This window comes from Loxodonta africana, chromosome 3 (assembly GCF_030014295.1).
Source record: "Loxodonta africana isolate mLoxAfr1 chromosome 3, mLoxAfr1.hap2, whole genome shotgun sequence".
Classification (NCBI taxonomy): Eukaryota; Metazoa; Chordata; class Mammalia; order Proboscidea; family Elephantidae; genus Loxodonta; species Loxodonta africana.
The window spans coordinates 64,517,232-64,530,671 of record NC_087344.1 but is presented as its reverse complement, the minus strand read 5'-3'; the positions used below and the strand labels follow the sequence as shown (position 1 = coordinate 64,530,671).

Sequence of the window (13,440 nt, the reverse complement as noted above, 5' to 3'; positions counted from 1 at the left end):
GGCTAATGCTTTTCAGAAGTAGACTGCCGGGTCCTTCTTCCTAGTCTGTCTTAGTCTGGAAACTCAGCTGAAACCTGTCCTCCACAGGTGACCCTGCTGGTATCTGAATACCGGTGGCATAGCTTCCAGCACCACAGCAACACGCAAGCCCCCACAGTACGACAAACTGACAGACATGTGGGGGAAAAAATGGGAAATAAGCCCTGAGAAAACCAGTCACCACCCCTGCAACCCAGACCCACATGGTGTACACACCACACAGACACACACACACCCCCCGAGTCACACCCGCAGCCTCTCACACAAAGACTCTCCCATCCCCTCAGCCCCTCTCCCTCATTCCCTGTGATTCCAGGGTGTGGGTTTCTCCCGGGGGGTGGGGCACTGACTAGCCCCTCAGCCCCCTCCTCAAGGGCACTCAAGGCCCTGAGGGCCCTGATGACTCAGCTCCATCCCCCAGCATCCAGAATGCCAGGCCTGACTCTGAGAGGGGATGTGCCGAAAGTGGGGAGGAGAGGAGAGACTGCATCCAGACATGAGTGAGTAAATGAATTTATGAATGAGGGCATATATACGTATGAATGAATGGATGGGTGGATAGATTCATAAAAGAAGGGCTGCATGCATGCATGAACAAAGATTGGAATTCCTTTGGCTTAAAAAATACGCTACCATTTCACGAGATGAAAAATTCTGACTTAAGACTCTGTTTAATTGACAAGGTCAAAGGTCACACAGAGAGCACTCCTTGGAAGCTGACTGGGTTCCTCCAGCAAAGGTAGGCCCAACCTCCGCTGGCTGAGCAGAGGCCAGGCTACAGTCCTCTGGGAGCCCAGGGGTCTTGGGGCCAGTCTTGGGGGCCCTCTCAGACTGGACTCTGCCCCTGTCCTGTTGGCTCCCATCATCTGCCCCCACCGCCCTCCCACAGGGCCAGCACTCACAGGCAGTGCACAACTGTGCGCCCATCCCCGCTCTCCGCCTGCCACTTGTCCACCTCGGCCAGCAGGTGCAGGAAGGCCTTCTTGGAGTCAGGTGTGTCCCGGTACGCGGACCAGCGCAGGAACTGGAAGTGCCGCACCAGCAGGTGCCCCTCCTGCAGCTGGGGGTGCGGCAGCCACACAGGGGGATATAAGCACACAGGTCTAGAGAAGGTCATTAAAGGCTGCTGCAACCACCGCGCCCATTCACACCCTGGGCTCTCCAAATCACTCACCCGAGAGATGTTCTGCACCCGGAAGACACGGGCCACCAAGTCCTCATCCACAGTGCCTGACACAAACTCCACCTCCATGAGGCCATACTGCTGCCGGCCTGGCTCTGGCCAGTACTGCAGACAGGGCTGGGGACCGGCACCAAGGGAGGAGAGCTGAGTAGACCCAGGCTGGGGCAGCTGGGCTCACGTGCACCCCCAGACTTCCACCCTCACCCTAGGGCTCCCATACACCCTGGCCTGCCCACTCACTCTAGACTGGCCTTCAGGGCCAACTCACTCGCCACCAATCACCCATCAGACTGCAGTGCACACCTGCCATGTGTGTGTGCACCAGCATATTCAGGTCAGCCAAGACCAGCCTTCTAGACGGCACTGACACCCACTGCCATGTGGCTCCAGGTCTGCACCTTAACACACACACCTTCACAGACAGCACTGACGCCCACTGCCATGTGGCTCCAGGTCTGCACCTTAACACACACACCTTCACAGACGGCACTGGCGCCCACTGCCATGTGGCTCCAGGTCTGCACCTTAACACACACACCTTCATAGCCGGCACTGATGCCCACTGCCATGTGGCTCATGGTCTGCACCTTAACACACACACCTTCACAGATGACACTGATGCCCACTGCCATGTGGCTCCAGGTCTGTACCTCAACACACACACCTTCACAGGCGGCACTGACGCCCACTGCCATGTGGCTCCAGGTCTGCACCTCAACACACACCTTCATAGACGGCCCTGACGCCCACTGCCATGTGGCTCCAAGTCTGCACCTTAACACACACACCTTCATAGACGGCACTGATGCCCACTGCCATGTCTGTACCTTAACACACACACACACTCTCTCTCACTATCTCACACACACACACACAAACACACTCCTAATAAGAATTCTTCCTTCCAAGGATAGGCCTCAGATGACCCCTGCCCCAGCCCTCTCTCTCACTGCCTCTGTCCTCAGCACTAGCTCACAGAGGTGGGGTGCCCCTGATGCTGTGATGCAGCTCAGCACCCCCACTCCTGACCCAGGACCCCTCCATGAGTCAGGGTTCTAAATGCATCTCTCCCACAGGCCATAGACTCAAGACAGTGGAGGGACAGAGGAGGCACACTCCACACACACACGCCTATGCAGGTCTTCCAGCTTAGTCAATCAGAGCCCCAGCTTCTAGCTTCAGCTCTGCCTAGAGCCTGGGAAAAGCTCTTCTATGGGCCCCAGGTTCCCCAACTGTAACAAGGTTCCCAGGCTCCCTCCCAGAACGGACCATGTTTCCTCTCTGACCACAGTCCCATCAGGAGAGGATGCTACCTTCTTCTTTTTGCCTAAAGTCCTGGCAACTCCTTGCATGTAGGCCTTTGCACGTGCTGTTTGTTCCCTCTCCATGGATCACTCTTCCCTCACCTCCTTCAACTAGTTAACTCTCTTCTCCCTACACATCTCAGCCCAGACACCACCTCCTCCAGGAAGCCCTCCCTGATACATCATTCCCCAGGATCCTCTGTGGCCCTGTGCCAGCTCTATGATAGCCCTTTTCCCTATGTGCTGTCATCATCTGCTTTTATACTCACGTCCCCCCCATCCCTGACCATGAGATCCTGGGAGGGGCTGTGTCTTCTCCCTCTCTGTCTCCCCACTGCCCACTTCAGGGCCTAGCAGGAAAAGTCAGTTGAATGAATGAGCAAATCAGTGGCCAGTGAATGATGTTCAGGTGAGCATCCCTCCAGGTCCCTCCCCTCCAGAGGGTACCCTCCTTGCCACAGCTGGGATTCCTTCCAGCTTTCTGCCCAGGGGCTGGAGCCCATTACCTTGCAGTCCTGGGTCATTTACACCAAGTGCCTGACTCATGAAAAGCCCAGTTAATGAGGTCTTCAGGAGGTGGCCATTAAGAGACTGCCATGCTCATTTTACAGCAAATCCTCCCGGCCAGAAATCTTTGAAGTTACTTGGATCCACAATCAACTCCCATGGAAGCAGCAGTCAAGAAATCAAACAACGCATTGCTTTAGGCAAACCTGCTGCAAAAGATCTCTTAAAAGTGTTAAAAAGCAAAGATGTCACTTTAAGGACTAAGGTGTGTCTGGCCCCATACACATGTTAAAAGATGAACAATAAATAAGGAAGGCCGAAAAAGAACTGATGCCTTTGAATTACAGTGCTGGAGAAGAATACTGAATCTATCATGGACTGCCACAAGAAGAAACAAATCTTCCTTGGGAGAAGTACTGCCAGAGTGCTCCTTAGAAGCAAGGGTGGCAAGACTTTGTGTCATATACTTCGGACATGTTATCAGGAGGGACCAGTCCCTGGAGAATGATATCATGCTTGGTAAAGTAGAGGGTCAACGAAAAAGAGGAAGACCCTCAACGAGATGGACTGACGCCGTGGCTACAACAATGCACTCAAGCATAACAATTGTGAGGATGGTGCAGGACCAGGCAGTGTTTTGTTCACTATGAGTCAGAACCAACTCGAAGGCACCTAATGACAACAACCTGGGCAGAGAACTGGGGAGGGAGATAGCTCAGAGATATAGAGGCTCTGAGCACACAGCCTGGAAGGCTGGGCATCCGTACTTCCCAGGAGCTCCAGCCTTGGGAACCCCAGCCTTGGGAGCGCCCAAAAGGAAATGGGGGCAACCAGAGGGGCTGCCCCTGGACTATGGTCACCGAGGCAGCGTCTGGAAAGGCCTCAGAAGTCATTGTTGCCTTCATCAGCTTCATCCGTGCCATGTATTGAGTGCCTACTACATACCAGGCATAGCATAGTTCTAAGCATTAAACATACACCTCACGTGGTCCTCACGATAATCCTCTGAGAACAAGTCCTGTGATAGTCTCCATTTTACAAAGAAGGAAATTGAGGCTCAAAGGAGTAAATTAACTCACCCTAGGTCACACAGTCAAAAAGTAAGGAGGCCTGAGTTTCACTCTGCCTCAAAGGCCCCACCATGTGCAGTCTAGTCAAATGAGTAAAAGGGCAGAAGCTCTGGAATGAGGCAGCCCACGGTTAGGGACGCAGCTCAGCCGCTTCCCAGACCTTGGAGAAGTCACTTCACCATTCTGGCTTTTAATTTACTCCCCTGAAGCCTTCACCCCTGGTCATTGTAAGGCATAAAACTGTGAGTGTAAAGCAGAGTCCCCAGCATACAACAGGTGATCGATGAGCCCTGGTGGCACAGCAGTTAAGCACTCAGTTGCTAACCAAAACATTGGCAGTTCAAACCCACCCAGACGAGGCAATCTGCTTCTGTAAAGATTAAAGCTAAGAAAACCCTATGAGACAGCTCTACTCTGTCACATGGGGTTACCATGAGTAACTTGATGGTACCTAACAATAACATGCTTCCCCAGTCTGGGCCCCCTGCTTTACAGATTGGGAAACCAAGGCTCTGGAAGAGGGAGTGTGACTTGCCTAAGGTCACACAACAAAGAGGTAGCAGAGCTGGGATCAGCCACTTGACTTCTGGGGTCGCACCCTTGAACTAACTGGTGCCCTGGGCAGCAGCACCTGTCTGGCCAGTGGTGTGCCTCACCCAGGCAGAGTTGGACTGGTTCAGCTGGTTGAGCATGACGATGGAGGTGCACCCGTAGTCATAGACCAGCCTCCAGAAGTCAGGCGTGGTGCTCTGCAGTGGGTGCAGGGTCACAATGAAGGCTGCGCTCCGCGTGTAGCTCTGCAGGGAAAGCAGGAGTCAGCTGGGCCCTGTTCACAGTCCCAACGTGGGCTGAGCCTCTGCCCAGGCTATCCTCCCTGCCCTGACCTTCCTAGATGGACGGCTGTGCACCCACAGGACCATGCTGCCTCTAGCAGCCCATTTCAGAGGGTGGCACACTGAGGCCTGGGTTGACAGGGTGGCCCTCAGACCTCTAGTGTGTAAACCCATAGCCCCCTGGGAACTAAACAGCAAAAGGTCCTCATTTATGTGGCAATGCAGCTCAGACATGGTGGGCAAAGGCTGGCCAAGCCTGCTTCCTGCCTTAGGGTCTCCGCATCTGCTGTTCCTGCTACCTGGAATGTCTTCCCTAAATGTCTGCATGGCTCCCTCTTACTCTTCTTTCTGGTCTTTGCTTAACTGTTACCTCCTCAATGAAGCCCTCCCTTGCCATCTCACTGAAAACAGTCACATACACGGCCATCCAAACCCCCATAAAACACTTTTGCCTGGTTGTTTTTGTAGAAATTATCAGTGCTTGATATTCCATCGTATATTTGCTTACTAACTGTCCCACCCCACACCCAAATGCAAGGCCCAGGAGAGCAGAGATTGCTGAGTTATCACCTGTGCCCAGCACATGGCAGGGCTTCAGTAACTATTTTTGAATAAATGAACCTCTCATGGTCCTCCCAACTCCATGGCTGAAGGGTCTGAGAACCCAGCCCAGGTTCTCAAATTCAGTAAAGGAGTAAAGGAATAGTTCCTCCAGGTGAGGGGCAGAGGAAAGGGTTTCTAGGTGGCTCCTGAACCCTCAGAACATGGCCAGTATCAGGCCAGGGAACAAGTCACTGTTGCAGGCCAGGTCCTGGAGCAAGTTTCAGCTCAACCACCCCAGGAAAAGCTCCCCTAGCTCCAGACATCAGGTCTCAAGCCCCCCTCCCACACCCTCCCTCCTGGCCTCCCTAGTCAAAGCCCCCTGAATCACTCATCCTACCCCAGGCTCTGCTGGGCCTGATCCTGGAGACAGCCCTTCCTGAACTCCAGGGCCCAGACCTCCACTCAGGCTGAGCGTAATACCTGAGGGGGAACGCTAGGTTCACTGTCCTGAATGGAAGATCACTGTGGAAAGATCATTGAGGGTAAGGGGTACCCCATGGCCCTGGTCCCCAAAAAGGGTGGAGTTCCCCTCCACAACGGAGCTCCCAGCTCTGCTCCCTTGGCTCCTGGGCCTTCCCAGATGCTGCTGGGTGGGGGAGTCCCAGAGTCGCCCGACCCCCGAGCTCTCACATCAGTCAGGGCCGCATTGATATAGTTGTTGGGGTCCCCATCGGTGGAGATGAGGAAGGGCAGGCAGCGGTCAGGTGGCAGGACGTCCATGCTGCGGTTCTTGTCACGGTTCCGAGGCAGCAGGGCAATGCTGCACTCCTCCACATCCAGTGGTGGCGTCACCGAGTTCAGCGTCTATGAGGGAGGAAGCGACCGGAGGGTCACATCCAGCATTCGCTGGGTCTCCTCACAGCCTCTGAAAGAGACTAGGCTGGGTTATTAACCCCGCTTTATAGATGGAGAAACTGAGGTCCAGAAAGAAGGGAGAGAGGGCAGGGACCCAGGCTCCCTGTCTCCTGGGCCTTCAGCTCCCCTATAGAGATCACCTGGTCTGATGCCCCCTTTGCTGCTGGGCAGAGCCCCCCACCTTCTCCCGTGTGAGGCCACACAGAGCCTAGATGGAGCTCAGGCTCCTGGCTCAGCTGTGTAACCCTAGGTGAGCTACTGTGTTTCTCTGCCTCAGTTCTCCTGAACTATAAAATGGGGTAATAACAGGCCTAGGCTGTGGGACTATCGTGAGGATACAGTTGAGATGATGCCACACACCGAGCCTGGCACACACGGAGCTCACTAAGCAGCAGGCACAGTGACGACCGTGAGTAGCTGATCAGCCCTTTCATATAGACAAGCCCTGAGACCTCATGTCTTTCACAAAGTGGATCTCAGGTACCTGGCGGAGGTGGCTGCCTTCCTTAGTCATGGCCCTGTCTGAACAGAACGAAAGTCCTGACCACTTCGCATTATATCAAGCCAGGGACTCTGTGGTCACCTCCTCCATCCCTCTGCCTTGGTGCCTCATGCCATCCCAGACTCATGGGGTCTCAATGGGAGGGACAGGTTCTCTCTCTTGTTCTTGGGGATTCCTACCAGAGAACTTCAATCTCTCATGATCTTCAAAGTCTGACAACCTTCTCCAGGACACACAGCCAGCATTTCTGTGGGATCACTCTATGTTAGCTTTAGAGCACCAGGCATGTGGTGTGGGCCATCCTGCTGAACCCTCACAGAAACCCTGGGGTAGAAAGGATAGCTGGGGTCTCTGCTCGCCCAGTGACAGCTCTCAGACTTGTCTCTGAGAACCAGGCTTCTCCTATCTCAGTCTGAGGGACTTGGGTGAGACTGACCCCACCTCCGGAACAAGGCCTTAGGCATGTGACCAAGATCTGGGCCAATCAGCGTGTCCCATCTCTCTGGCCTCAGTGACTGGTTCAAGGATGGGTAGATTAGAGTCTGGTCCAGGACTTTTGTTAGGGCTGTTGGGAGCCGGAAGTGCTTTTTCTCATTGAGTTTCCTGGCAGTTGAGGTGAGTGAGCCTGGCATTGCTGGGAGCCTGGGTGTAAAGGGCTGAGAACAAAGCCAAACATGGAGAAGAGCAGAACCAAGAGTGGACAGAGACTAGGTACAGGCATCATTATGAGCCCCTGGATCCAGCTGTAACTGAAACTGCACCACTCTTAGACTTTTCAGTTTCATGAGGCAGCTGAGCTAGATTTTTGTCACTTGCACCCAAAAGAATCCTAATGAATACAAGCCTTACAAGGTAGATAATAACTTTTTTTTTTTTTTATGAATAAGACAACTGAGGTTTGGAGAGATAAAGTGACTTGTTAAAAGCTAGTAGCCCAACTCAGTCCACTGTGGTTTCAACCTGGTCCCTCCTGCTTGGTCCTCAGCATCTTCTACAGCACGAGGATCTCCCAACACACTCATACACACGCACACACACACTCACACATAAACCCACACGTTTACACACACGCGTCCCACACCTGGAACTCTTCCCGCAGCTGGGAGGAATTACTCTGAGGGTCAATGCGGATCATCTCCTTGTAGGTGGCCTTGAACTCGCTGACAGGGATGGTGGTCTCCCCACACAGACAGGCTTCCAGGATTGCATCGTGAATGAAGATGTACTGCTCCTAGAATAGGGGGCAAGAATATGAGGAACCAAGAGGGGCCTAGAAGCTGGAGATTTGGGGGTGAGGGTGGAGGGTGGAGCAAGTTGAAAGTTGAGGCAGGGATGCTTTGCGGTGGGGTTCAACCATATGTTACTACAGGTTGGGCCAGCCCTACCTGAAACAATCTCTCATGGATATATTTGGCCCAGGCATGGGGGGAATGAGGGTATTAATACGCATTGCTGTTGAGTCTATTCTAACTCATAGCAACCCTATGTGTGTCAGAGCAGAACTTCACTCCATAGGGTCCTCAATGGCTGTAATCTTACAGAAGTAAATCGCCAGGCCTTTCTTCCAAGGCACCTCTGGGTGGACTCAAATCATCAACCTTCCAGTTAGTAGCAAGGACAAACTGTTCGTGCCAACAATAATAGCAACCATTCATTGAGTGGAAACTCTGGTGGCATGGTGGTTAAGTACTACGGCTGCTAACTAAAAGGTCAGCAGTTCGAATCTACCAGCTGCTCCCTGGAAACTCTATGGGGCAGTTCTGCTCTGTACTATAGGGCTGCTATGAGTCAGAATGGACTCGACAGCAACGGGTTATTTATTAACTATGTGCTGGACACTGTGCTACATGCCTTACATTCCTGCATCTCATATTTCATCCCTGTAATAACCCTGTGAAAAGCTCTAAAAGGTGACAGGACAGCCCAAGGTCTCGCATCTAGTGAGGACTCAAGCCTGTGTATGTCATGACTACAGAGCAGTACTTCTAACTTGTTCATTCCAGTTTTGAACCCCTGCTCAGAATTTGCATTTCCACCCAGATATACTGAATCTACAGTTTAACAAGATCTCCAGCTGCTTCTTATGTATTATAAATTTTAAGAACCATTGCTCTACTAGTGGAGCCCTGGTGGCACAGTGGTTAAGAGCTCGGCTGCTAACCAAAAGGTCGCGAGTTGGAATTCACTAGCTGCTCCTTGGAAACCCTACAGGGCAGTTCTACTCTATCGTATAGGGTTGCTATGAGTCGGAATCGGCTTGACAGCAATGGGTTTTTAGTTTGGCTCTACTAGAGCTCAGAATTGGTAACTAACCAGCAGCATTAGCATCGCTGGAAACTTGTTAGGAATACAAATTCTCAGCAGGGGTTTGAAACAGAACGTTATCAGTTCAAAGCCCTGCTACAGAGCCCATGACCTCGGCGCACTCCTGTTGGACCTCACCTAACAACACAGTGGAGCTGAGTTTGGGGAGACTAAGAGGTTGGCAGCCCAAGTTCTGGGATGGGAAAGAACAGGGGACACCTGGGGAAGGGAGGAGCCTAAGGGCACCCTTCTGACGCACTCCACCAGCTTTGAGCTCCTCCATGAGGAACCAAGTGCTTGAGGGGGAAGTGGGGACAGGGCTGGGTCCCCACACCTCAGTTTGGATCATGTTGACACGCCGGGAGCAGAGAGTCTTCACGCAGTTGTAGATGTCCACGACGCCCTCACACTCTGCCATGTCCAGCATCACATCCAGGACGATGTAGCAACCTGTGCGACCCGTGCCGGCACTGGAGAAAGAGTAGCCCTAAGCCAGGTCAGAGCTTTGTGGGAGGAGCCCGGGGCCATGGAGCAGGAGAGGGGACCAGGCACCTGGCCACATCTACACCATATGGGAGTCAGGGGACACAGAGAGATTTTGATTTCCCCCTAGCAAGAAGGAGCCAGAGAGAAGGCTGAAGGAAGAGTTCTGATGAAATATGACAGGGGACAGAGATAGGGTCAGGCCTTGGGGCAGAAGAGGAAAGGATGGAGCAGCAAGAATGCAGAGGTGAAACCAGCCCAATTTAGAAACCTACATCAGGGGAGAGAGAGGGGCAAAAATAATGCTCAGAGCTTAATCCAAGACTGTTCTTTCCAGTGGTCATTTCTAAATGTCCATGAACAGATGAATGAATGAACAAAACATGGTACATACATACAATGGAATACTACTCAACCATAAAGAGAAACAAAGTCCTGATGTATGTTACAACGTGGATAAACCTCGAAAACATCATGTGAGTGAAGTAAGTCAGACAAAAAGAGCAATTATTGTATGATTCCACTTATATGAAATATCTAGAACAGACAAGTGTATAAAGACCTAAGTTAATTAGTGGTTATCAGGGGTGAGAAGGAGGGAGAGAGGGAGGGGGACTCATTACTTAGGGGACACTGAGCTTCTGTTAAAGGTGATGGAAAAATGTGGACGCAATTGAACTGTACATGTAAGGAATGCTGAAATGGCAAATGTTTCGTTACATATGTATTTACCACAATAAAAAAAAACTTAAAAAAAAATGTTATTTCCACCAGACTGAATCCAGTACAACTAGATGGTGCCTGGCTACCACCACTGACTGCTCTGACAGGGATCACCATAGAGGGTCCCAGACAGAGCTGGAGAAAAATGTAGAACAAAATTCTAACTCACAAAAAAAGACCAGACTTACTGGCCTGACAAAGCTGGAGAAACCCCAAGAGTACGGCTCTTAGACACATTTTTAGCTCAGTAATGAGGTCACTCCTGAGGTTCACTGTTCAGCCAAAGATTAGACAGGCCCATAAAACAAAATGAGATTAAAGAGGCACACTAGCCCAGAGGCAAGGACTTAGAAGGCAGGAGGGGACAGGAAAGCTGGTAATAGGGAACCCAAGGTCGAGAAGGTCGAGACGGGAGAGTGTTGACTTGTGACGTTGTTAACCAATGTCGTAAAACAATATGTGTACTAACTGTTAATGAGAAGCCAGTTTGTTCTGTAAACCTTCATCTAAAGTACAATTTAAAAAAAGTTCTTTCCTCCTGCATATTCCCAAGTCTCCTGCCCATATTTCTAAGTCCTGCACGTGTGTCATCTCCTGGTTGGAGCCTCCCCTCCCCAGCCCTCCCAGGCAGATACCATTCTCTTTGAGTTCCCAGAGCAGTTTGGGCAGGCTTTTATTAAAACATTCTTCCTGCTACGTGGTCATCGTTTATGTGGCTGTCTCCCTAACCCGACGGGAGCTCACTGAGGGCTGGGTCTGTGTCTGATGGGTCTCTGTGATCATCAAGCTCAGCACTGGGTTGAGCAGCACTAGAGGGAAGCAAGGAGCAGACAAAGATGACGCCAAGATTTCAAATGCTGGTGAAGACACAGAGCAGCTGGATCTCCCACACACCACCAGTGGAGGTTTAAATTAGTACAACCACTTTGGAAAACTGTGTGACAGTATGTACTAAAGCGCTATGTTCGCATACACACCGATTCCACTCCTACGTACAAACCCAACAGAAATGTGTCCATATGGTGGCCAGAACACATACAACAGAACGTTCATAGCAGCGCTATCCATAATGGATCAAAACTGGAAACAACCTAAATGCCTATCAACAGCAGAACGGATAAACACATTGTGGTTTATTCACCCACTGGAATATGATACAATACGGATGAATTTCACAAACAGAGGGTTGAGGGAAAGAAGTCAGAGCCAAAGAGTACATACTGTATGATTCCATTTATGCCGAATTCAAAATAGGCAAAATCAATCTAGACTTTAGAAGTCAGGATAGTGATAGTTCTGGGGTGGGGAGATAGAGACTCAAAGGGTGCTCAAGGGGACTTCTGGGTGCTGTTACTGTTCTGTTTCTTGAGCTGAGTGCTGGTTATTTCACAGGTGTGTTCAGTTTGTGACAATTCATTAAGTTATACACACAGTTATGATTTGCACACTTTGCTTTATGTACATCAATCAAGTTTTATTTTGAAGAGATGGCATCTTAAAGAGGCTTAAAGAAATCAAAAAGAAGCTGGTTTGGGGGTGGCACGGCAGGGAGAAGAACGCCGCCTGGCATGTGGCATTTACAGAATTGGTAAGAATCCACGTAGGGGGACCAGGACAAGATACAGAGGTCAAGGACTTGTGGGCCCACAGAACTCATTGAAACCACAAGGGTTAGAGGTTAAGCTCTCCAGGGGGAGAGCAGGGATAGGGTCAGGACAGAGGGCTAGGCCCCATTTAAGAGGCAAGAGGAAGATGTGAGCCATGGCGGAAGCAAAGCAGAGAGAAGAGGACAGCTGGGGACCCAGGAGCCAATCAAAGCAGGAGTTGAGAAAAGAAGAGGGAGTGAAGAAAGCCAGAGGTTGCAGAGGGTATGAAGGCCAAGGGTTGGGGAAAGCCCACTGGGTTTGGCAAGGAGAAGATAAAGTCTTTCCAGCACCTGGCCCAAACCTAGTAGGCAGCAGGAAAGCAATGAATACTTGCTGAACAAAAGCAAGCTGAAGTAGATCCTGCCTGGTGCCTTGCCAACCGCAAGCCCCTTCTGTGTCTCCAATACCTCCTCGGCGTCTAGGCCAAGGGGCTCCACAGGTCTTGGGCTGCACATGAAGGTGACAACCTCAGAGCCAAAGAGCAAAGAGCAAAAGGCCCTTTGGGGAGATATTCCCTCCTGTCCTCTTTCTCCAAGCAGGATTAGCCCAGGACTAGTCCACTCTGAACAAACCCCACCCCCAGCCCAACTTCCCCTCTTCTCCTAGGGATTCCCAGAGCCCCCACCTGCAGTGGATGACAATGGGCCCAGCATCAGGTGGGGTGGAAACCTTCACACGCCGGATGAAGGCCAGCAGCCCCGTAGCGTGGTAGGGGACACCGTGCTCTGGCCACGCTGTGAAGTGGAACTGGCGGACCTCATGCCGGGCAGAGTAGCCTCTCTGGGGAAGATAACAGTAATAACAGTCAGAGCCACTGCCAGCATCTATTAGACACTGACTGTGTGCCAGGCTCCAGTGAGCATCTCACAGGCATGACCTCAATAATCCCAATAACACACCCAGGAGGGGGTACTCATGTCCCATTGTGCAAGTGAGGAAACTAAGGCTCAAAGAAGAGAAACCACTTGCCCAAGGTTAGGCAGATATTACCCAGGACTGAGACCCAGGTCTGCCTGATGCCTAAACTTGGCCTATTAAATATCCACCTCTGCCACCAGGTTGTTGTGTGACCCTGGGATATTATTTTGACTCTCCAGGTCTTGGTTTAAAGGGGGAAAACTGTTCTTCTTTTGAAGCTTTTACGGAGTGGATCGAATGGGATCACAGACAGGAGGACTCATTGGCTCTTCATATGTGGCCTTTTATGAGTGATGTAACTACACTTATTTGTAAAATGGGGCTAATGGCAAGCACCTCACCCTGAAGAGCTTTCCAGGCCTGAAAGACAATATGTGTACTGGGCTCAGCACAGTACCTAGTACAGAGTAGGAGCCAACACCTAGCAGCTATCATCATCATCTTCATCATCTCTATTTCCCCTTGGAGTC

The 13,440-nt window shown here is 51.3% G+C and overlaps 1 protein-coding gene across 3 annotated transcripts in view; it reads right to left on the bottom strand.

Annotated features, from left to right (window-relative positions):
* PTPRU (protein tyrosine phosphatase receptor type U) overlaps positions 1-13,440 on the bottom strand; it is a 98,986-nt gene that overhangs the window by 4,445 nt on the left and 81,101 nt on the right. For all 3 annotated transcript variants that reach the window (XM_064281595.1, XM_064281593.1, XM_064281594.1), the window contains 7 exons: positions 12,678-12,832; positions 9,535-9,670; positions 7,978-8,127; positions 6,170-6,343; positions 4,760-4,900; positions 1,214-1,339; positions 942-1,099 (listed from right to left, as the gene is read on the bottom strand). In XM_064281595.1, the coding sequence (XP_064137665.1) occupies positions 942-1,099; positions 1,214-1,339; positions 4,760-4,900; positions 6,170-6,343; positions 7,978-8,127; positions 9,535-9,670; positions 12,678-12,832 (1,040 nt within the window). The remainder of the gene's footprint in view (positions 1-941; positions 1,100-1,213; positions 1,340-4,759; positions 4,901-6,169; positions 6,344-7,977; positions 8,128-9,534; positions 9,671-12,677; positions 12,833-13,440) is intronic.